We start from the raw sequence: 22,441 nt of genomic DNA on the forward strand, positions 1-22,441 counted from the left end.
TTGAATTTTTGCAGGAGGGTTCCAAGCTGGAATGTTTTTCTTCACCGCTTTCTGTTGATAGCGGTTAACTCTTTTTAGTACACAAATTCAACGCAGTTCTAGCAATTTTTCAGCCATTTTTAGCCTTGAATTTTTGCAATTGGATTCCTGCAATGAATAAATCTTCATTGATTGATCAGCAGAATAAAAAATTCCACCAATGGATCAATGTAAAACCGTAAGAGGATAACCACATCTTTGTTTCATTGTAATTTCATGAAATCCCTATTTCTCATCGAGTAATATGCGTATTTTCCATTATAAAACTATTTTATTGGCTTGAGATTTTCATATGTTTTGTTGATGATGCAAACTGTTTTATAAAATAAAACTATAGTTAAAAAACATACTATGATCCGTAGGATCTCATCACAAAATCACATTTTCTATGAATTTTTTTGGCTCATAGCAAATTAAAAATTGAGCTCAGTATGATCCATTGTCGTGATTATATGGGACCTCAGCCCTGTTTGTTTTGCCTTAATTGGCTGTTTTTTTTTCAAGACTAGAACAAGTAATGTGATCGCGGTGAGGGTCACGGTGACCGCTGTGGTTTGTAATCCTGAAACAGCGGGTTCATTATCGCGAAACCGCGCAGCGGGCCGTTAGGTACAAATTATGATAGAGCTATCTCGCAAAATTGGCTTACTTGACTTCTTTTTCAAAATGTGGCCTTCTTCTTGCCTATTGGTTCGCTCTTGACCGCGACCAGAAGAAACGGTTTTATATGAACTTTGAATTAGAATTCGGCTTATTGGCAGTATCAACATTTAACTATTAATATTGTACATAACTCTATAGAACAAATCATATATGCTTACTACAAAAATATTATAAGTTGAAAATTTTTCTCCCTTTCCTTTGCTGTTTGCTGTTGTTCAAATTAAAACTTGTGTTGCAGGAAAGAACGAAAAAGGAATTTTTTTGGATTGACTCCGTGGAGAAAATTATTTGAATTTTTCATTCATTCTGATCAATCTAGCTAATCCAGAGATTGGACTATAATTATAAGTGTCGTATACTGGACTTAACATTTTCCAGAATCCTGAACTATCTTTTTTACGATTATCCTTTTTGCTGTGGGAAACTAAACACTTTTCACATTTTATATCCCTCACATCAATCATCGAAATATATAAAGGATGATTATGATTTAAGTTGGGGGGGGGGGGGGTGTATAGTGGGAAAACCCATGGAAAGTTAGGATTCTCTAGCATACTGCAGAATAGATAAATAATCTTTTGCTTCAATTGTCGCTTCTAACTGCGTCCAAGTCATAGAGCTGGTCCGTTTTCATAGTTTTTCCTCCATAGTTGAATCTCCATGTAGTGACACCATCTGTGACCTTAATGTAGTCAACATCCCAATCTGAGCTGCTTCCACCACCCTTAAGCCATACTTGAAGACTCACTATTTCAGTTCTAAACAAAAAAGGACATTTTTTTATAGAGTCTTTGTCAATTGCAAAGTTCTCGCCATTTCAAATCCATAACAAATCAAACAACATTTGAGGCACATTTTGAACTCGCAGCCCTCAAAATCGTGTTTTCAATACCAACAAATAAGAACAGAAATATAATCGCGATTTGATAGTTTCATAGTCAGTGTCAAATCTCCCCATTCATAGGGCGAGACTACCACGGCGTAATGAAATCACTAATAGCTTTTTTTATTCATTTAGGGCGCATTACGCAAAATTTTTTATTTTTTCGAATTATTCTCAAATGACAATAGCTAAATATGGTACTTCGAAAGATATTAGGATTAAAATTAACTTGATTGGTTAATTTGAGGTCACCAATCATAACACATCTTATGGGGTAAAACATGAGGGAAAAAACGAAAAAAAAACATAGCCGGCCGATTGCCTGAAAAAGCCGCGATAGACGCTTGTGGCTTTCCATGGAATTGAAACAACTAAAGAAATAAGATAGACACATTTTTTTCCAATAGTTCTTTAACAGACCACTAGACTTTTTGGGTTAGAGCATTTTCAAAATTAATATTCAAAATCAAAAACTCAAGACCTTGATACTCAAGAATTAAGTCATACACGTTAGGCACTGCTTATATGCACACTATCGATCTTTAACAAGTAAATGTTCATAAAAATTAAAGTTCCATAAGTGATTTCAGAAGTCATTTTTTGAGTGAGGTAAGTCACGCAATTGACCTAAAAACAGAAGTGACGTCACGCACACAAATTTAACTGCAAAGCAAAAGAATTCTCACGGTAGTCATTAAAAAATCAATTCCAAGAAGTCTGGATGAGACGAAACAAAAATCTGTCAGACGAAGACGAGGTCTTGAGTTTTTAGAACTGAAATATAAGTGTAACGTTTATTTGAACACAATATTCCTCCAGTTCTTTGAATTGTTCGTCAGGACTTGTCCTGCTATGTTTATAGCAGGACAGGTCCTGACGTACAATTCAAAGATTTGGAGGAATATTGTGTTCAAATAAACGTTACACTTATATTTCAGTTCTAATTTTTGATACATTTTTGATACATTGCTGATACATTGTTGAATGAGGTTGAAACAATGTGCAAATGCACGTTACTGATCGTTCTCGTTTTTATTACCTACATCAGCTACCTAGTTTTAAAATTTTTATATTTCAGAGGCTTAATAACATAACCGGCAGATTGCCGGCAAGTAGCCGTGATAGACTCTTGTAGCCTTCTATAGAATTGAAACAACTAAAAAAGAGGTTATACATATAGACCACCATTCCTTTGTTAGACCACTAGGATTCTGGGTTAGATTCGGACTGTCAATTTTATGAGATACATACACTCTATAAGGAAAAACGAACCGACTATTGTCGGAAGAATTGCTCTTGAACGACAGGCGAGATAATTTTAGACAGGGGCTGTAGCCTTGATCAATTTTTGTTTATTTGTGAAAAACAATTGCCCATGCAGGGACTCGAACATTGGACCTCCCGAACCCACACCAGAAGCATTGCTCACTCGTCTCTCAGTCCCTGCTTGCTGCAATTGTTTTTATTTTAGCAACAAGCTTTACTTCGGAGTGAGAACAATAGAGATCACTCAAAAAAGAAGAACGAAAGCGTAAAAAAATCAATTGAGAATTCAAAGAACGTTCTAGAAGAAAAACGCAAAAACGATCAAACGGAAAAATTTGGATAAAAAAGACCAACACGTTTACAACAATTGCCCTGATCTTCGTTCAAGAGCAACTAAAGCCCTAATAGAACTTTTTCAAAGTTAACATTCGCAATAAAAACTCAAGACTAATAGTCAAGAATTTGGGCATTTAAGTTTGGCACTATTTGGTTGCACACTGTTGATCTTTAACTAGCAAATGTTCATGGAATTTAAAGTTCCATAGGTAAGTTCAATAGTATTTTTTTGAGTGAGGTAAGTCACGCAATTGACCTAAAAACAGAAGTAACGTAACGCACACAGGTATATCTGCAAAGCAGTTTGAGGTAAGTCACGCAATTGACCTAAAAACAGAAGTAACGTCATGCACACAAGTATATCTGCAAGCAGTAGAAGCCTAACGGTAGTCATTGAAAATAAATTCCAAGATGTGTGCGTGAGACAAAACAAAAATCTATCAGACGAAGTAAAAAAACATAGCAGGATAAATCCTGACGTATAATTCAAAGAATTTTCATTGAACTGGAGGAAAACTGTGTTCGAATAAACTTTACACTTATGTTACAGTTTTAATTTATGATAAATTGTTGATATAATACGGTTGAGACGAAGTGCTAATGCACATTACTGATCGTTTTTGTTTTTTTAACTATATCAGCTACCTAGTTTCAAAACGTTTATATTTCAGAGGTTTAGGAACATAGCCACAGATTGCCGGAAAGTAGCCGTGATAGACGCTTGTAGCCTTCCATGGATATAAGATATAAAATAGATAGATTTACCAATAGTTCTTTAACAGACCACTAGACTTTTTGGGTTAGATTTGGACTGTCATTTTTATGAGATACATACGCTCTGTAAGGAAACATAAACCAACTAATTTCGGAAGAGTTGCTCCTGAACGACAGGCATAGTAATTTTATTCAGGGGCTGCAGCCTAGATCAGTTTTTCTTTATGGGTGAAAAACAGTTGCCCACGCCGGGACTCGAACAATGGACCTCCCGATCCCACACCAGAAGCATTGCTTACTCGTCTCTCAGTCCCTGCTTGCTGTAATCGTTTTTATTTTAGCAACAAGCTTTACTTCGGAGTGAGAACAATAGAGATCACTCAAAAAAGAAGAACGAAAGCGTAAAAAATCAATTGAGAAGTCAAAGAACGTTCTAGAAGAAAAACGCAAAAACGATCAAACGGAGAATTTGGATAAAAAAGACCAACACGTTTACAACCATTGCTCTTTTCTTCGTTCAAGAGCAATTAAAATGTCCAAATAGAGCTTTTTCAAAATTAATATCCAAAATCAAAAACTCAGACTCCAAAACTCAGGAATTAGGGCATATAAGTTTGGCACTGGCACTACTTAGATGCACACCATTGATCTTTAACTCAAAAAAATTCAAAAAATTCATTAAGTGAGTTCAGAAGCCATTTTTTGAGTGAGGTAAGTCACGCAATTGACCTAAAAGCAGAAATGACGTCACGCATACAATTTTCAACTGCAAAGCAGTAGAAGTCACTGATATTATTGAAAAGTCAAGTCTTGGGTGTTCACTTTATCAAGTATCGGCCTCAAAAATTGCACCTCTCACTGCCACGTCTCACACTAATTCACCTCTGGGGTTCAGATTCATTCCTTTATTCTAGCATTGGGGGGTATCTCAGGAGGTATGATGATGACTTGATAACAATGCTCTTGGTCATGACACCTATCAATTGTATATGCACCTAACAATTGAGAATATAAAGCTTTTTGGATCTTTTCCGTTTGTGCTCCCAGCTTAGTGGGCGCAGATTATTTGCACCTCCAGACGCACGTGCCATATTTTTACATAATGATTTACTATATATGTAATGGCAGGTGCTCTGTAACTGGGGGGCGCATAACGTACTGGAGGGGGGGCACAAACGGAAAAGATCCGCTTTTTTTATTCAGCTCACAGCTCAGGTTAGTTAGATTTTTTTCTACAACACTAAATTAGACGCCTAAGAATCTGTAAGTAAGGTCATCAGTAGTAACAAACCTATACACCCAGACTCACTTTTTGGCTGATTTTCCCCAAAGATGTTCGATCATGCGCGCGGATGGAAAGTTCTTGGAAATTATTCCCTGTATGTTAGGATTATTGCCTGAAAATGTAAAAGACTTACCTTAACTCATTTTAGAAGCACAAAGGTTTATAAGTTTATACGGAAAATTAACACACTGTGGAGAATACTGTTTGTATATCCGACAAATGCCTAAGGGCTATAAATCCAGTCTAATTTTGTCATGAACACTTTTGCGCATAAGTTTAGGCGTCTAATGGGAATAAACTATATATTGGTATTGCGAATGCAAGATCAGAAATTTTGCACGTTGAAGATAGGATTTTTTAACTACATGTGAAACGTCTGGATAGGAAGCGTTCTACATTCTGAGAAAAATATTACCCAGGAGCTATTTTCAGAACACAAACTCAAACTCAAACTCGACCTCGTCTCGTTCAGACTGTTAATAGACGTCCCTTTCATTTATTACACAACAAGTCATATGATTCAGACGTATTATGTTTTGACGAAATTTGTATCCGAAAACAACAAGTTTGAACATGATGAAGACACGTAAATGATTCTGTATTAGAATTCATGTCAAAAAGGAACGAAAAAAGGTTTCTGAATGATATTAACCTGACAGAATCGAAACTTTGACCTCATTAATTGTTATTTTGTCCAGCAAAGATCAGTGGTTTTTGACAGGGAAGACAATCGTCGATTAGAAAGAACACAATTGCAACTTGAGATTAACTTCTACCCCGCAATTTAAATCAGGTTAATTCATCATTTGAAAAGAATTCATCGTTTGAAGTGATATTAAGAAAATAAAACAAAGTCCTTGAGGAGTCCGAAAAGTATAGAAACATTTTTTTTTAGTTTTGAAGGATCTATCAGAAAAACGAGTGGTGTCAAGGAGAACAGTTGGGTGGAACAAAATCTGGTCACTTTGGTTGCAGAGAGCATAAGGACACAAAAAACGGAAAACAAACATCTTCTTTGAATTCCGAGCGCTTCATAAACAAATTGGCATAAGGAAGCAAAAAAAGAGAACATCTGGAAACCAGAGGAACAGCAATTTTTTGTCTATCATCAGAGTGCATCAAGAATCCCTCGGCACGTGGAGTGGTTCAAAAAAAATAAACTTTTTGAAAGTAAGTTTAAACAATTCTTTTATCTCCATGTAGCCCTTCCATCATTTCAACCTATATAAATCATCCACGGTTTATAACAAGGTAGTCGGAACATCAGAAAAGTTAAAAGTAAGCATCCCTTTATCATCAGCAAGCATTTTTTCTCTATGTTTTAAAGGCGAGGAGCTGAGATTAGTCAATTAGCAAATAATTACGACACAAATTTATTTGTTAAGGTTGCATCGCATAAAGAAATTTATGACCTATCAGATGTGAAATATGAACACTACTTTAAAACACAAACACAAAACTACTTTGAAAACATCAAATTTGCTCACATTACATATATATGAGTCATCAAAGGTCACTTGTACATCATTTCTTTCCCTCTACATGTACAAGTTCTAGAGAAAAATTTTATAAGGAAAAGTTGTTCTATTAGTGAAAACTAACACAAAACTACTTTAAAAAATATCAATTTTGCTCATTTAACTTATGTATGTGTCATCAAAGGTCAATTGTACAAGGTTTTTTTCCTCTTAATGTACAAGTTCTAGAGAAAAATTTCTTAAGGAAAAAGGTGTTCCATTAGTGAAAACTAACACAAAACTACTTTAAAAACATCAATTTTACTCATATAACACATGTATCAGTCATCAAAGGTCAGTTATACATCAATTTCTCCCTCTTAATGTACAACTTCTAGAGAAAAATTTCCTGAGGAAAAGTTGTTCCACTAGTGAAAACTAACACAAATATACTTTAAAAAACATCAATTTTGCTCAAATAACATATGTATGAGTCATCAAAGGCAATTGTACATCATTTTTTTCCTGTTAATGTACAAGTTCCAGAGAAAAATTTCTTAAGGAAAAAGGTGTTCCATTAGTGAAAACTAACACAAAACTACTTTAAAAACATCAATTTTACTCATATAACACATGTATCAGTCATCAAAGGTCAGTTATACATCAATTTCTCCCTCTTAATGTACAACTTCTAGAGAAAAATTTCCTGAGGAAAAGTTGTTCCACTAGTGAAAACTAACACAAATATACTTTAAAAAACATCAATTTTGCTCAAATAACATATGTATGAGTCATCAAAGGCAATTGTACATCATTTTTTTCCTGTTAATGTACAAGTTCCAGAGAAAAATTTCTTAAGGAAAAAGTTGTTCCCTTAGTGAAAATTAACACAGAACTACTTTAAAAAACAGCAATTTTGCTCATATAACTTTTGTATGAGTCATCGAAGGTCAATTATACATCAATTTCTCCCTCTTAATGTACAAATTCTATAGAAAAAATTTTTAAGAAAAGTTGTTCCATTAGTGAAAAATAACACAAAACTACTTTAAAAAACATCAATTTTGCTCACATAACATATATATGAGTCATCAAAGGTCAATTGTTCATCAATTTTTTCCTCTAAAAGTACAAGTACTAGAGAAAAATTTCTTAAGGAAAAGTTGTTCCATTAGTAAAACTAACACAAAACTACTTTGAAGACCATTAACTTCGATCACATAACATATATATGAGTCAGCAAAAATCAATTGTACGTCATTTTTTCTCTCTAAATGTACAAGTCCTAGAGAAAAAATTCTTAAGGAAAATTCTTCCATTAGTAAAAACTAACACAAAACTAATTTGAAAAACATTAATTTTGCTCAAATAACATATATATGATATACCTCATAAATTGTTACTTTATACCTATATACATATATACCTCATTAATTGTTATTTTGTCAAGCAAAGATCAGTGGTTTTTGACAGGGAAGACAATCGTCGATTAGAAAGAACACAATTGCAAGTTGAGAGTAACTTCTACCCCCGCAATTTAAATCATGTTAATTCATCATTTGAAAAGAATTCATCGTTTGAAGTGATATTAAGAAAATAAAACAAAGTCCTTGAGGAGTCCGAAAAGTAGAGAAACATCTTTTTTTAGTTTTGAAGGATCTATCAGAAAAACGAGTGGTGTCAAGAAGAACAGTTGGGTGGAACAAAATCTTGTCACTTTGGTTGCAGAGAGCATAAGGACACAAAAAACGGAAAATAAACATCTTCTTTGAATTCCGAGCGCTTCAAAAACAAATTGGCACAAGGAAGCAAAAAAAAGGAGAACATCTGGAAACCAGAGGAACAGCATTTTTTTGTCTGTCATCAGAGTGCATCAAGAATTCCTCGGCAAATGGAGTGGTTCAAAAAAAAATAAACTTTTGGAAAGTAAGTTTAAACACTTCTCTTATCTCCATTTAGCTCTTCCATCATTTCAAGCTATATAACTCATCCACGGATAAAGACAAGGTAGTCGGAACATCAGAAAAGTTAAAAGTAAGCATCCCTTTATCATCAGCAAGCATTTTTTCTCTATGTTTTAAAGGCGAGGAGCTGAGATTAGTCAATTAGCAAATAATTAGGACACAAATTTATTTGTTAAGGTTGCATCACATAAAGAAATTTATGACCTATCAGATGTGAAATATGAACACTACTTTAAAACACAAACACAAAACTACTTTGAAAACATCAAATTTGCTCACATAACATATATATGAGTCATCAAAGGTCACTTGTACATCATTTCTTTCCCTCTATATGTACAAGTTCTAGAGAAAAATTTCATAAGGAAAAGTTGTTCCATTAGTGAAAACTAACACAAAAATACTTTAAAAAATGTCAATTTTGCTCGTATAACACATGTATCATTCATCAAAGGTCAATTGTACATTGTTTTTTCCCTCTTAATATACAAGTTCTGGAGAAAAATTTCTTCAGGAAAAAGTTGTTCCATTAGTGAAAACTAACACAAAACTACTTTAAAAACATCAATTTTGCTCATATAACACATGTATCATTCATCAAAGGTCAATTGTACATCAATTTTTTCCTCTTAATGTACAAGTTCTAGAGTAAAATTTCTTAAGAAAAAGTTGTTCCATTAGTGAAAATTAACATAAAACTATTTTAAAAAACATCAATTTTGCTCACATAACATATATATGAGTCATCAAGGGTCAGTTGTACATCATTTTTTTCCTCTAAATGTACAAGTCCTAGAGAAAAAATTTTTTAGGAAAAGTTGTTCCATTAGTGAAAACTAACACGAAACTACTTTAAAAAACATCAATTTCGATCCTATAACATATGTGTGAGTCATCAAAGACCAATTGTACATCATTTTTTCCTCTTAATGTACAACTTCTAGAGAAAAATTTCTTGAGGAAAAGTTGTTCCACTTGTGAAAACTAACACAAATAAAACTTAAAAAACATCAATTTTGCTCATATAACATATGTATGAGTCATCAAGTTCAATTGTACATCATTTTTTTCCTGTTAATGTACGAGTTCCAGAGAAAAATTTCTCAAGGAAAAAATTGTTCCATTAGTGAAAACTAACACAGAACTTCTTTAAAAAACATCAATTTTGCTCATATAACTTATGCATGAGTCATCAAAGGTCAATTGTACATCATTTTCTCCCTCTTAATGTACAAGTTCTAGAGAAAAATTTCTTGAGGAAAAAATTGTTCCATTAAGGAAAACTAACACAGAACTTTTTTAAAAAACATCAATTTTGCTCATATAACTTATGTATGAGTCATCAAGTTCAATTGTACATCATTTTTTTCCTGTTAATGTACGAGTTCCAGAGAAAAATTTCTCAAGGAAAAAAATGTTCCACTAGTGAAAACTAACACAAATAAACTTTAAACAACATCAATTTTGCTCATATAACATATGTATGAGTCATCAAGGTCAATTGTACATCATTTTTTTCCTGTTAAAGTACGAGTTCCAGAGAAAAATTTCTTAAGGAAAAAGTTGTTCCATTAGTGAAAAATAACACAAAACTGCTTCAAAAAACATCAATTTTGCTCACATAACATATATATGAGTCATCAAAGGTCAATTGTTCATCAATTTTTTCCTCTAAAATTACAAGTCCTAGAGAAAAATTTCTTAAGGAAAAGTTGTTCCATTAGTAAAACTAACACAAAACTACTTTGAAAACCATTAATTTCGCTCACATAACATATATATGAGTCATCAAAAATCAATTGTACATCATTTTTTTCCCTCTAAATGTACAAGTCTTAGAGAAAAAATTCTTAAGAAAAAGTTGTTCCATTAGTAAAAAATAACACAAAACTACTTTAAAAAACATCAATTTTGCTCACATAACATATATTTGAGTCATCAAAGGTCAATTGTTCATCAACTTTTTGCTCTAAAAGTACAAGTCCTAGAGAAAGATTTCTTAAGGAAAAGTTGTTCCATTAGTAAAAACTAACACAAAATTACTTTGAAAAACATTAACTTTTCTCAAATAACATATATATGAGTCATCAAAGGTCAATTGTACATCATTTTTTTCTATAAATGTACAAGTTCTAGAGAAAAATTTCTTTAAAAGGTATCAATTTTGCTCTTGCAATCTGTATATGAGTAAAAAAAAATCAACTGAACATTTTTTTTGGGTGTACCAGTAATACAAAACAGCTTATCTAACGAATTTTTCTTTAGGTCAAAATTTATGCAGTTTTAAAAATTAAGTTAAAAATATAAATTTCCAAAATTTCTTCCAAAGTTTTTTTGTTTAATTTTCACTCACTTCACATCTGTGAAAAAAAATTGGAATGATACCAAAACCTTTCTACATGAGATATATAAAGAAAATATCGAAATAAATCTCTGTCATTTAATCAAAGTTCCTCAATCATAGCAAATCGTTGTTGCTGAAACTTGTTGTACAGGCTAAATAAGAACATACTTGATCAAATTAAGGGCGTCACAAAGCACTAAAAACACATTAAAAGTCTTTTTTATTTGTCGTTGGAGGTTGACAAACAAGAAGTGCAACCGAAATTTCCAACTAAACTCCCTTAATACTTTAAAACATAACTAATTGCCCAGAAATATTTCAAAAAGTGTCCTTGAGTCATCAGAGATTTAAAGTTCAAAGTAAAAACATTTCTTGTAGATAAATTTTTTTGTAAATCAACTAAGTATTTTAGCAGAAAAAAAATTTTCTGCTAAAATACTCAGTAAAACCGCTAAACGCATTTCTAGAGATTTCACATATATTTAAACAAAACAAAACTTCTTTCTAGAGGCTGTACAATTGTGAAATATATATGCGAACAAAAACGTACCAAAGAGTTCATCTATATGTCATCTAAAATCAAAGAAAATTTGCTATAGAAATTTTTAAAAAATTAGAGTAAAAATTTCTCATCAGTACTTAATTACATATGTATATTTCGTACCTTCCCAAAACAGTCAACAAACGTTTTCAGCAGTCAATACATGCAAATTACTTCCTTTAAGTTGTCAAAAATTATTAGAAATATTTAAAATAATTTTCTCTAACTGTGCTTTAAATAAAAAACAAGAACTAAAAAAATCCGTTCAGAACATTTTTTGTCACAAATGCTTTTTTTTCGTTTGCTGATGTCATATTTATTGGAGATCTACAAACTTTTTTTAATTTCATGACTTTTTTCCATAATTATAATGCATCATTAATTACGTTTATATTCAACCATTTTAGAGAAAAAATATTTAAAACTTCAGCTCCATTACAAATTTTATAAATTATCAGCCGTCAATTGTCAATCAACAGCGGTGATCAACGTCATTTGTTCATTTTTCGTTCTATTTGTGTATCTTTAGCAGTGCCAAAATTGGTCAAAATGCAAAACAAAATTAACGAAGACATAATACTGATTGATATGATAAAAATTTGCTAGAAAGAATATGCTATGCTTTGCCAAAGGAGCTAACTTTAAAGAATTTTCAAGGTTAGAAAAAAAATCTGTTGAAAAAATTAATAACTTTCAACCAGGAGTGACTTGGGTAGCATTCAGGAAACTATACAGCTCCTTTACATTCTACTCGAAGTTTATGATAACCTTACCAGATCAAGTAAAACTGAAAAAGTTTCCTTTTCTTGGAAATGAAAAAATTTAGACAACTATACGGATTTCCCCAGTTTTCTCTACTTGAAAATGTGTTTTTGCGACTTTAGCTAAAATTAGAAAAAAAACGTGATCAACTTTTTTGCATGGTATGCTTATAAATTATTGTCTTATGAGACAATGAAAAACATGAACTGGCTTTCTGACAATCTGTCCATTTTTGATTGACTTTTGAAATATTTTTTGCTCCAATACCACGACAACGTTCTCAGCGTGAATAAAAAGAAAACGCCTAGGTCACACTGCATCAATCATCATTTTAAAATTTAGTCAATTTTTTTTGCCAAATTGCATCTAGAAGTTGCTTTTATCAAAACTTTTATTGGACTTCAGAAGCATTAAAATTTTTGCTGCAACCCAAATTGCCAACGTTTTGATTCTGCAACATTTGATTGCTAGCATTTTTGACTATAGGTATAAGATTTGGCTGACAGTTTTTAAAACAACCCAAAAAAATCAAGGAGAAAAAGTTAGTTGAAAAATTTAAGCAACTATACATCGAGTTTCTATTCAATTATAAAATTCAAGCATAATAAAACTAGTTGACAAAACTGCCATAAAAAATTTTAGTTCCTGATCTTGACTTTTTCCTAGGTTCACCGGGTCCACACAAAAACAAAAATCAATTGAACACACATCAGAAATCAAACACATTTTAGAGAGACAAGAGTACTATAAAAACAACCCTTCCTTTAAAATATTCATTTTGAAGATTTCAACAAGTACGGATCAGTCGTCTTTTTTCTTTCCCAATGAATTAATTTTTATTTGTAAAAAGTTGACAACAAAAGTTTTATGGGAGGGAGTTTAATCGCATATACTTGCATCTAGTTGTTGCAAGTGGTTGCAAAATAGTGAGTTTCCAACATTTTACTCCTAAACTAAAGCAAAGCACCTAATTTCGGGAAAAAACAGTGGATAAACCATGTTTTTTGTGGTTTAATTAACTTAGTATCGCTTCAGTTTAAGCCCAGTATATTCCAAGTAATTTTTCGGCCATGGCAAACTGCATTTCTATCCAACAATTCCTAGAAAGTTGATTCTAGGAACCGTGAAAATTAGATGTAAAAATGAAAAATTTTTGGTTTTTTCTGACGAAGCTTACACTTAACCAACCAATCAAAACGTGTTGGTACAAGCAGATTATTGACTGCACCCTAATTTTTGAACGGAAACAAAAACTAGAAAAGCCCAAATTTTACTAAGAATTTTTTTTAAAGATTTCAACAACTGCGAATCGCCAACCAGTCGCTTGAATTGAGGTCAAGCAGCCTTTATTTTCAAATTAAATTTTTCAAGAACAATATTTCAAACAAAATAGAAGTGTAAGTCCTTCATTTTTCTCTTCAAACCAGATGCACATGTGCTAAGAGATGAAGCCGGAAAACATCTTCTTTACTGGAATTTTGACTTCCCGGAAAAAAAGGTTTAAAAACTGCCATAATTTGTTTTAAAATGGGAACAAAACGAACGAAACTTAAAACAAAATGTAAAATATTAGCATTTTTTTGTTCGTTTTCTGATTAAATACGACATTTTTTTCCTTCATTTTCTTGCAGATCTTTTTTTTCATTGATTAGTTCTTAATATAAATGAAATCCAATTTTCATGACTTCATTGCCAGCTCTCAAAAAAATTGAAAACCAAAAAAAATACAAGGTCAAGATCAATTAAACCACTGATTTAATAGACAATATCTATTAGGAATTGCAATTGGATAGGTTAAGTGATCAAGTAGTCTGTATTCCTTGTAGGATTTAAATTAATATAATTGATCCGTGGATGATTCTTTATAGAAAGTTTTTCAATGTTTTCATCAGAAATCAGATGTTTAAATACCTTTTTCTGTTTTAGATGAAGACTTTCAACTGTGACGAGTGCTCGAAGAAGTACAGCAGGACAAAGAAGATATTGCTACATAGGGAGAAGGAGTATAACACAAAATTTGGAAAAGCGGCAGACTATAAATGCGGACAATGTAAAAGGAATTTCACTCAGAGCAGGAATCTGATTCAGCATTTGAAAACAGTTCATGGATGTCAAACGTACACAAAGTGCAAGCATTGTGCACAAATGTATGGCGACACTGCATCGTGTGATAAACATGAAAAAGGCGCTCATGGTACTCACTCAGAGGTTCCAGAGAAAGTTAAAAGCAAGATTGAGCGTCAGAAAACAAAACATGCGATCTAAAAATTTTTCGAGTCCTTCAGATTACAAGCGGACAACCAAATTGATGTGTTTAATTTTGTTACCGAGCATTTGGAAGACCTGAAATTGTTTAAGAGAAGCAAAATAGCAGAGCTTGGACCTTTGAAACTTCAGCTCTCTGTTTTCGTACAGATGTTGAAACCAACAGATGACACCAGAGTCGGTTGTCATGAAAACACAAAATCGAAAACTTTAACAACAGAACCATCACATGATGAAATTTTTGAAATGATTGACCAAAATGAACAATTCAATCCAGATTTTTTCAACAGGTGGAAGTTGATTCGTTGTTCAGAAAATTGATCACATGTATATCAACATTAACAAATTTAAACCTATCAGAGGAAGCAGTTACATTGCTACGCCAGCTGCCCTAGTGGGAAATAACATTCTCCTAAATATTCGAAAAAATGATAACAAATGTTTTGCATAATCACTACTTGCTGCATTGTATCCTGAGAACAAGAACCGAGAGAGGCAAATCAGATACAAGCCAAATTCGCACGAACTGAATTTTGATAATATCGAGTTCCCGATGTCCTTAACGGATGTTCAGAGACTTGAAAAGCAAAACAATATTGGAATTAATATTTTTGGTTTCGAGAAAAACAAAATTTTACCGCTTTACTTGACCAAAGTAAAAACAGAAAAAAATTTTCCTTTGTTGCTGCTGACCGATGGATCTACTAGTCATTACTGCTTGATAACAAACTTTAACGCTTTCATGGCTCGGCAGTTTGGAAAAAGGAATCATAACCGGTATAAGTACTGTGAACGTTGTCTTCATAGATTTTGGAATTCAACGGCACTGGAGAAATATTTGGATTTATGTGGAGAGCATAAAGATGTTCATGTTTCTATGCCAAAGGAAGACTCAAAAACTGAATATACAAACTGGCATAAAACGTTTTCAGTTCCTTTAGTTATTTACGCCAACACAGAGGCTGTCAGCCTTAAGCATGACATCTGCTGCCAGAATCTTGATACTAGCTACACCTTGAATAAAGAAAATCAGAAACCTTGCGCAATAGGTTTCCGTGCTGTTTATAAAAAGCTTGGAAGTTATTGTTATAGTTTTGAAGGTGAGAAATTCATCGAAGAGTTTTTTTGGTGGATCAGAGAGAACGCTAAATCTATTTCTGTGAGAAAACAGAAGCATACACGTCTCATAGTATCTGATGAAGAACGGATGAGAATGATTGATCAGGGTACGAGATGTGTTATTTGTCTGAAGAGTTTGAACGACGAAAAAGTAATCCATCATGATCACTTTACTGGTGATATCTACGGTGTGCCACATAACAGCTGCATCCTTAAGCTTCCTACGCAGATTTTTACGACTATTTTCTTCCACAACCTAAGTAAATATGACGCACATCATCTACTGAAACACATAGAAATCCTCTCGCAAGAAAAATTGACAGTCATTCCCTGCAACAGTGAGACATACATCTCATTTTCATTCTTCGTTCCTGTTGGTAAAACGAAAGATGACAAGCTACTATATGAAGAATTTCGCTTCCTCGACAGTTTTCGTTTTTTATTGGGGAGTCGTGACACTCTGGCTACAACACTGGAAACAAAAGACTACGTTCAATTATCTAAACATTTCCCAAAACATGTCGACATTTTGCAAAAGAAGGCAGTTTTCCCATATTAGTTTCTCAATTGCTTTGAGAAACTCTCTGAAAAGTCTTTGCCTCATTATGGTGATCAGTGGATTAATTCACTGTCTGGTAAAATTGATGTTTCTGAGGAGGATGTTCAGCATGCTAACAAAGTTTGGAATATCTTTGGCAGCAAAAACTTCGGAGACTATCTCATGTTGTATCTCAAAACTGATGTCCTTCTTCTGGCTGACGTGTTTGAAAAACGCCGCAGACTGTTTGATCAGTTATATGGATTAGACCGCTGTCATGATTATAGTGCACCCAATAATTCGTGGGATGCAATGCTGAAAACAACTAAAATGAAAGTGGACTTGCTCTCTGATAGAGATTTGCTGTTGTTTTGTGAGAGAGCCATCCGTGGAAGATTGGATGGAATTGGTGAAAAACGGTATATGAAAGCTAACAACAAAAACTTGGATGACTTTGATGAAGAAAAACCAAGTAGGTATGGACTTTTTCTGAATGTCGTTAACTTATATGGTGGAACCATGATGAAAAAACTACCAACCGGAGGATTTGAATGGTCAGACATCAGTTTGGACAAGATCATGCAAACATCTGACGAAATTAATGTTGGGTTCTTTTTAATGGTTGAACTGATTTATCCTAGCAACTTACATGACAGTCACAATGATTTCCCTCTGGATGCTGAGAAGTTAAAAATCTATGCTGAGATGTTTTTTCAGTGTCAAGTAGAATTGGGAAACAAGACCAGTCATATCCCAAAGCTTCTAGAAACGCTTCAGTCAAAGCGGAATTATGTATGTCATCATTCAGTTCTAAAGTTTTATTGTCAACAGGGGTTCCAAGTAACTAGACTACATAAGACTCTGAAGTTCAACAGGAGTGACTTTATGAAGTGCTATATTGAGCACAATAAAACGTTGCGGCAACAAAATGGTATCAGCACTTTTGAAAATAAATTTTTTAAATTGTTTTAAATTGTTCGTGCTTCGGAAAAACAATATAAAATTTGAGATGTCGTTACAAGATAGTATTTGTTGAAAATGAGGAGAAAGCAAAATTTTATTGCAACAAGTACAATTTTGAAAAGTTCACCGTTTTTATATAGAACATTGTTGAGACCACTCGCAGCCAGAAAGAAAAATCAGGTGGAATAAACCAACTCATCTGGGGGCTGCTATTTTGGATCTGTCAAAACTACACCTGTACAGGTTTCATTATGAAGAAATGAAGCCTTTGTTTGACCAAAAAGCTCGAGTAATCTATCTTGATACTGATTCTCTCTTTTATGAAATTGAGACGGAAGATATATACGAAGATCTTGTACAGCTGAAATGTTTACTTGATTTGAGAAATTACCCCAAGGATCATCACTTTTATAATGAATTAAACAAAAAAGTGCCACTAAAATTATCAGATGAGCTGAATGGTGACATTGTGATGGAAGCAGTTTTTCTGCAACCCAAATCCTACTCTTTAAAAACTTTGCAGAAAGTCAAACAAAGTGCCAAGGGTGTGAGCAAACATGTGAAAAAGACACTTCATCATGATAGGTTCAAAAATGTGCTAAAATCAAAATCACAATTAAGAAAACTAGTAACATCTATAACTAGTGAAAAACACACAGAGTCTAACAAAATTGCTTTGAGTACATTTGATGATAAACACTATTATCTGAGTGATGGCATTTTCTCAAATGCTTATGGACACTACAAAATTGGTCAAAAACAGAAAAAAAACATCCGGAAAGAACTCTAGAGTCCTATATTGAGAGGAATGAACGTGAAAGCATCGGAGATTTAGCTGAACAACTGGATAGTGAGATTGAAGAAACATATTCTCCACCTGAACCTGGGTTCTGGAAAGATTTTCATATTGAGTCCGATGATGAAGAAACTGTTGATTTTGATGCAGCTTCCAAGGAAAAGCCATTCTCAAGATGTCCATTTATCGATTTCGATGCAGAGAAAGAGCCGCATTCAAAGAAACAACGCTTGTCTAGTAGGCGCTAAACATTGATGCTGCTGCCCAACTCCACCCCGATTGGGACTCTCAAGAAGTATTGAAGAGGAGATACAGAAACCTGCGACTGCTCCGCGCAGGAATTTCTTGTGACAATAACAACTCTAATAAGCGATAGCTGCCCAACTCCACCCGGGTTGGGGTCTCAACAAGTATTGACGACGAGATACAAAAACCTGCGACTGCACCGCGCAGGAGCTTCTTGTGACAAAAACAGCTCTAAAAGGGGATAGCTGCCTAACTTCACCCCGGTTGGGGTCCCAAGAATTATTGACGAGGAGATACAAAAACCCGCGACTGCTCCGCGCAGGAGCTTCTGGTGACAATAACAGCTCTAAAAGGGGATAGCTGACCAATTCCGCCCCGGTTGGGAGTCTCAAGAAGTTTTGACGAGAGATACAAAAACTTGCGACTGCTCCGCGCAGGAGCTTCTTGTGACATAACAGCTCTAATAGGGGATAGCTGCCCAACTCCACCCCGGTTGGGGTCTCAAGAAGTATTGACCAGGAGATACAGAAACCTGCGACTGCACCGCGCAGGAGTTTCTTGTGACAGTAACAGCTCTAAGAGGGGAGAATATTGATTTTTATCTCTACTCGTGCATTTCTATTTTAATATCCAGATGTCCAGAGAACACAAATAGATGTTGCAAAAAATTCTGACGGAAAAGCAGTTTTAAACCGGTTTATGCATAAAATTTTAAACAGTGACTTAAAACAGAATGCTGTCTTAAATTTTTATTATATTTTTGCTAATAATAATTTATTGTTTGTTCTTAACCTTGCTTCTTTAAATCAATATCCTTTTTTACTGTTCTCTTACAAGTAATAAGAAATTAAGAACTTCCAGTGCGTCCTTCAATACAAAATATGGTTGTTTCTTTTCTTCTGTTTCATGAAATAATTGACATGATAACCGTCAAGCCGCGGAGTTTGAATAAATATCCCTTATAAACTTACAAACCTTTGTGCTTCAAAATGGATTGAAGGTAAGTCTTTTACATTTTCAGGCAACAATCCTAACATACAGGGAATAATTGCCAAAAATTTTCCATCCGCGCGCATGATCGAACATGTTTGGGGAAAATCAGCCAAAAAGTGAGTCAGGGTGTATAGGTTTGTTACTACTGTCAACGCTGAAAGAAACGCCTAATTGTATAAGATCAACACCAAAAGTTAAGCACTTAAATTATGTAAAATCAACGAAAAAAAAGTAATCTTATTTAGAAGCTAAAATTGACGGCGATCATACAATTTTTTTTTTTGCGTTTTTTAGTGCTGACTTCTAATGTTCATGTAGTGTTGATTAAACGAATAATTGAGCACCATGTATTGAACTTGAATTTCAAGGGTTGTCCCTATATAGTAGGGGGGGGGGTGGGGGTGAGGCGATTAAACGTATGACGAGGTAAGGAGAACTTGCATGAAAGGGATGTCAAGTTGGAACTTGTCTCTGCGTCCATTCTCAAATACACCGCTTGGATGTCCATCAAAAGACTGCTCAGTGCTCATGTCATGGTTGAATGTTGTGTACACAATAGAGTCGGTTCCTGTTCCGAAATAACGCTTTTTGTTTGCGGTTTTGAATTCGAACAAGTATTTTTTGCAAACAACATTGTTCATTGACAGTAGCCAGAAGCAACACAGCACGCTTGCAACCAACGAACCTGGTCTCATTTTACTCTTAGCTAAATAAAATCAAACATCATGAATAAATGTGCACTCGCACTCAATCTTCCATTTGTCCACAATGACAACCCTTAAAAACTTTTGCGTTCATCACCATGTGTGAACAAACTATTGCTATTGATATTGGTTAGACTACTTCTTTGCAACAGGTAAAGTAAAATTATATAACCATGTGGTGAAATATACTTGCAACAAAACAATACTCCAAATCGTTTGAGCACAAATTTAAAACATCAATCAATTTCGTTTAAAAATCCAATTATAGGAATTCCTTTCGCATTTTTTTTATTCCGAAAAATTAAAAAAAATTAAAAGAAGCTCCAACGTTACTATTCAAAGGACTTTTTGCTGAGACCAAAAAATCAATCAAAGTTCTCTCACATGTTTTTTTAATCTTGCTAGCCAAAGCAATCGTGGTAATTTATTCCGTTTTGTACTCATTGGCCAACAATCCAATTCATTCCAAAATTGGCGTGACATTCTGTCCAATTTTGAATGTTTTTTATTGAGCGTTTTGTTGAAGATTCATATTGAAGTGAGTTTTAAAATTTTCCAAGTTTGACTGTGCCATAATAAAAATTTGATTGATTAGTGACATTTTTGCTATTATGAGCTCAACTGGTACGTTTTTGGTCTATATTAGCAGGTCTCTTGCTCTGACATTTTTTTACAGAGAAAGCACGCCTTTATATCCTAGTTAATTTGACGACTAATTTTTTGCAGGTTTTTTTCTAGATGAATTCAGAAAAACGATTGTTAAAAAAAACAAGCGTAAAAGCGCAAGTGGTTTTAAAAAATGAGACTTCAGGGGATTTTGATGTTTTACTAGGTATGTTGATCGTATAGCATGAACCATCTTTTTAACGTTTAATTCAGCTGCTCATAAAATTAAAGTTCCTGTCGATTTGTACAATATCAAGGTATCTGCAACAATTTTGTGTTCTGAAAACTACGTTTTTATAAGAAAAATATCCCAAGTCAGAACTTTTGCTTGAAAAAAAGGTGAATTTGGTTTAATTTGAAATCAAGGTCATTTGTTCTTGTTCATCTATACAAATTCTTCTATTTCACCAAAGATTTCCTTGACTTTTCCAAGCAAACTACTTTCTTTTCCACAACAGACATAATCTGCTAACTGAATTATTTTTTTCGTTCTGTTTATGTCAGTTGAAAAATCGTTCACATATAAAAGGAAATACGAATTGGACTATTATTACGAGTGTGGAATATCCATTAAAATTTATGTCTCCCATTATAAAGCTCATAAGGTTCATAGCCCATCGTGAGAAGAGGGGGTAGATCTAAACCTCCGCACCTCCAAATTATCGCATCGACTCAACAGCAAGAACTGTGCACTATGTACATCCCCAGTTAAAAATTAAACTCTAAGTTTTCTATGAAGTACGTAAAGGCCCACCACGAGCGAAAATCAAGGCATGTTAAATACTTCAGGTTTTTTATGGAGGATTAGTTATATCAGATCTTTTTCGTTTGTGCCCCCACACACCTCAATTTAGAGAGTTCATTTTGTTTCTAATCCCCAAGCGCACCTGCAATTTATTTACATAATGATTTACTATGTAATGGCTCGTGCTGTGCACCTGGAAGTTGGGGGGTATTACGCATGGAGACGAGCACAAACGCAAAAAAATCTGTTTTTTTAATAACATATAGCTGCCATTTTTGAAGAATTTTTAATCACAGAACTAACATTTGTTGAAAGTTTTAACCATCAAACTCTCCTTCATGTCAAATTTGTAGTCCTACCATTTACTATGATTTTTTATTGTATAAAGTCGATGTTTCATGATATGAAATTTCTATGACCAGGTGAGTTGAAGAGTTAAAGAAATGTGCTGCAAAAATCAGATGGCTACGAAACAAATTAACAAACCTTCTCAGACTAATTTCTTGTCCTGTAAAATAGTTTAGATACTCCTAAATAGATTTGTAATAAATAAAGTACTGCTAGTAATTCAGTGCTAATAATTACAGCTTAGCTCAGCTAAAGATCCAACTTATCTACGTAATGTTAATTAGAAAAATGAGCTCTTCAGCAGAAGTCAAAGGAGATCACACGAGACCGCATTTTGATTGGCCAGACCCTATTTTTAGAAGGTGAGTCATCTTTTCCATGACCATTTTCTTCCTATATAAATGACTCTTGAGTAAACAAAATGTTGTCCCAAAATCAAGAGCCAGATTATTCTTTACCCTCCTCCTTCAATTCTTGACCCAGTTAAAAATTATCAAGTGTCCACAACAAGTCTTGAGCTTTTTGCAACGAAAAAGATGTACGGGAGGATATCTGGATCTATTCTGTTTCAAACCCCCCCCCCCCCCCCCCCCCAGCTTAGTGAGCATAAATTTTTTATGACCCAGAGGTGCACGTGATATTTTCTTACACAGTAACGTACTATATAACAACATTTAATTTTGGAATTGGGGGTCATAAAAAACACTGGGGGCCAAATCAGAATAGATCCGGATATCTTTACCAAACGTTGTCTATAAGCTTTCAGTAGATGTTGCATAGTATTTTCGATTCTGAAAGTACATT

General features: G+C 33.8%; 1 protein-coding gene across 2 annotated transcripts; it reads right to left on the minus strand.

The window, feature by feature from the left end:
* Positions 1-777: 777 nt before the first annotated feature.
* LOC142351882 (uncharacterized) lies at positions 778-21,914 on the minus strand. Of its 2 annotated transcripts, none has more exons than XM_075404124.1 (3): positions 21,776-21,914; positions 19,616-19,880; positions 778-1,460 (listed from the first exon to the last, which is right to left on the minus strand). In XM_075404124.1, exons 2-3 carry the CDS (start codon positions 19,867-19,869, stop codon positions 1,286-1,288), a joined length of 429 nt encoding a protein of 142 aa, XP_075260239.1. In that variant the 5' UTR covers positions 19,870-19,880; positions 21,776-21,914; the 3' UTR covers positions 778-1,285. The 2 variants fall into 2 exon arrangements, with proteins under 2 accessions (XP_075260239.1, XP_075260240.1); XM_075404125.1 differs by having other exon boundaries at positions 19,616-19,742; positions 21,776-21,912.
* Between the last annotated feature and the right edge of the window lie 527 nt (positions 21,915-22,441).

Source organism: Convolutriloba macropyga, chromosome 13 (genome assembly GCF_964194025.1).
Source record: "Convolutriloba macropyga chromosome 13, txConMacr16.3, whole genome shotgun sequence".
NCBI lineage: Eukaryota > Metazoa > Xenacoelomorpha > Acoela > Convolutidae > Convolutriloba > Convolutriloba macropyga.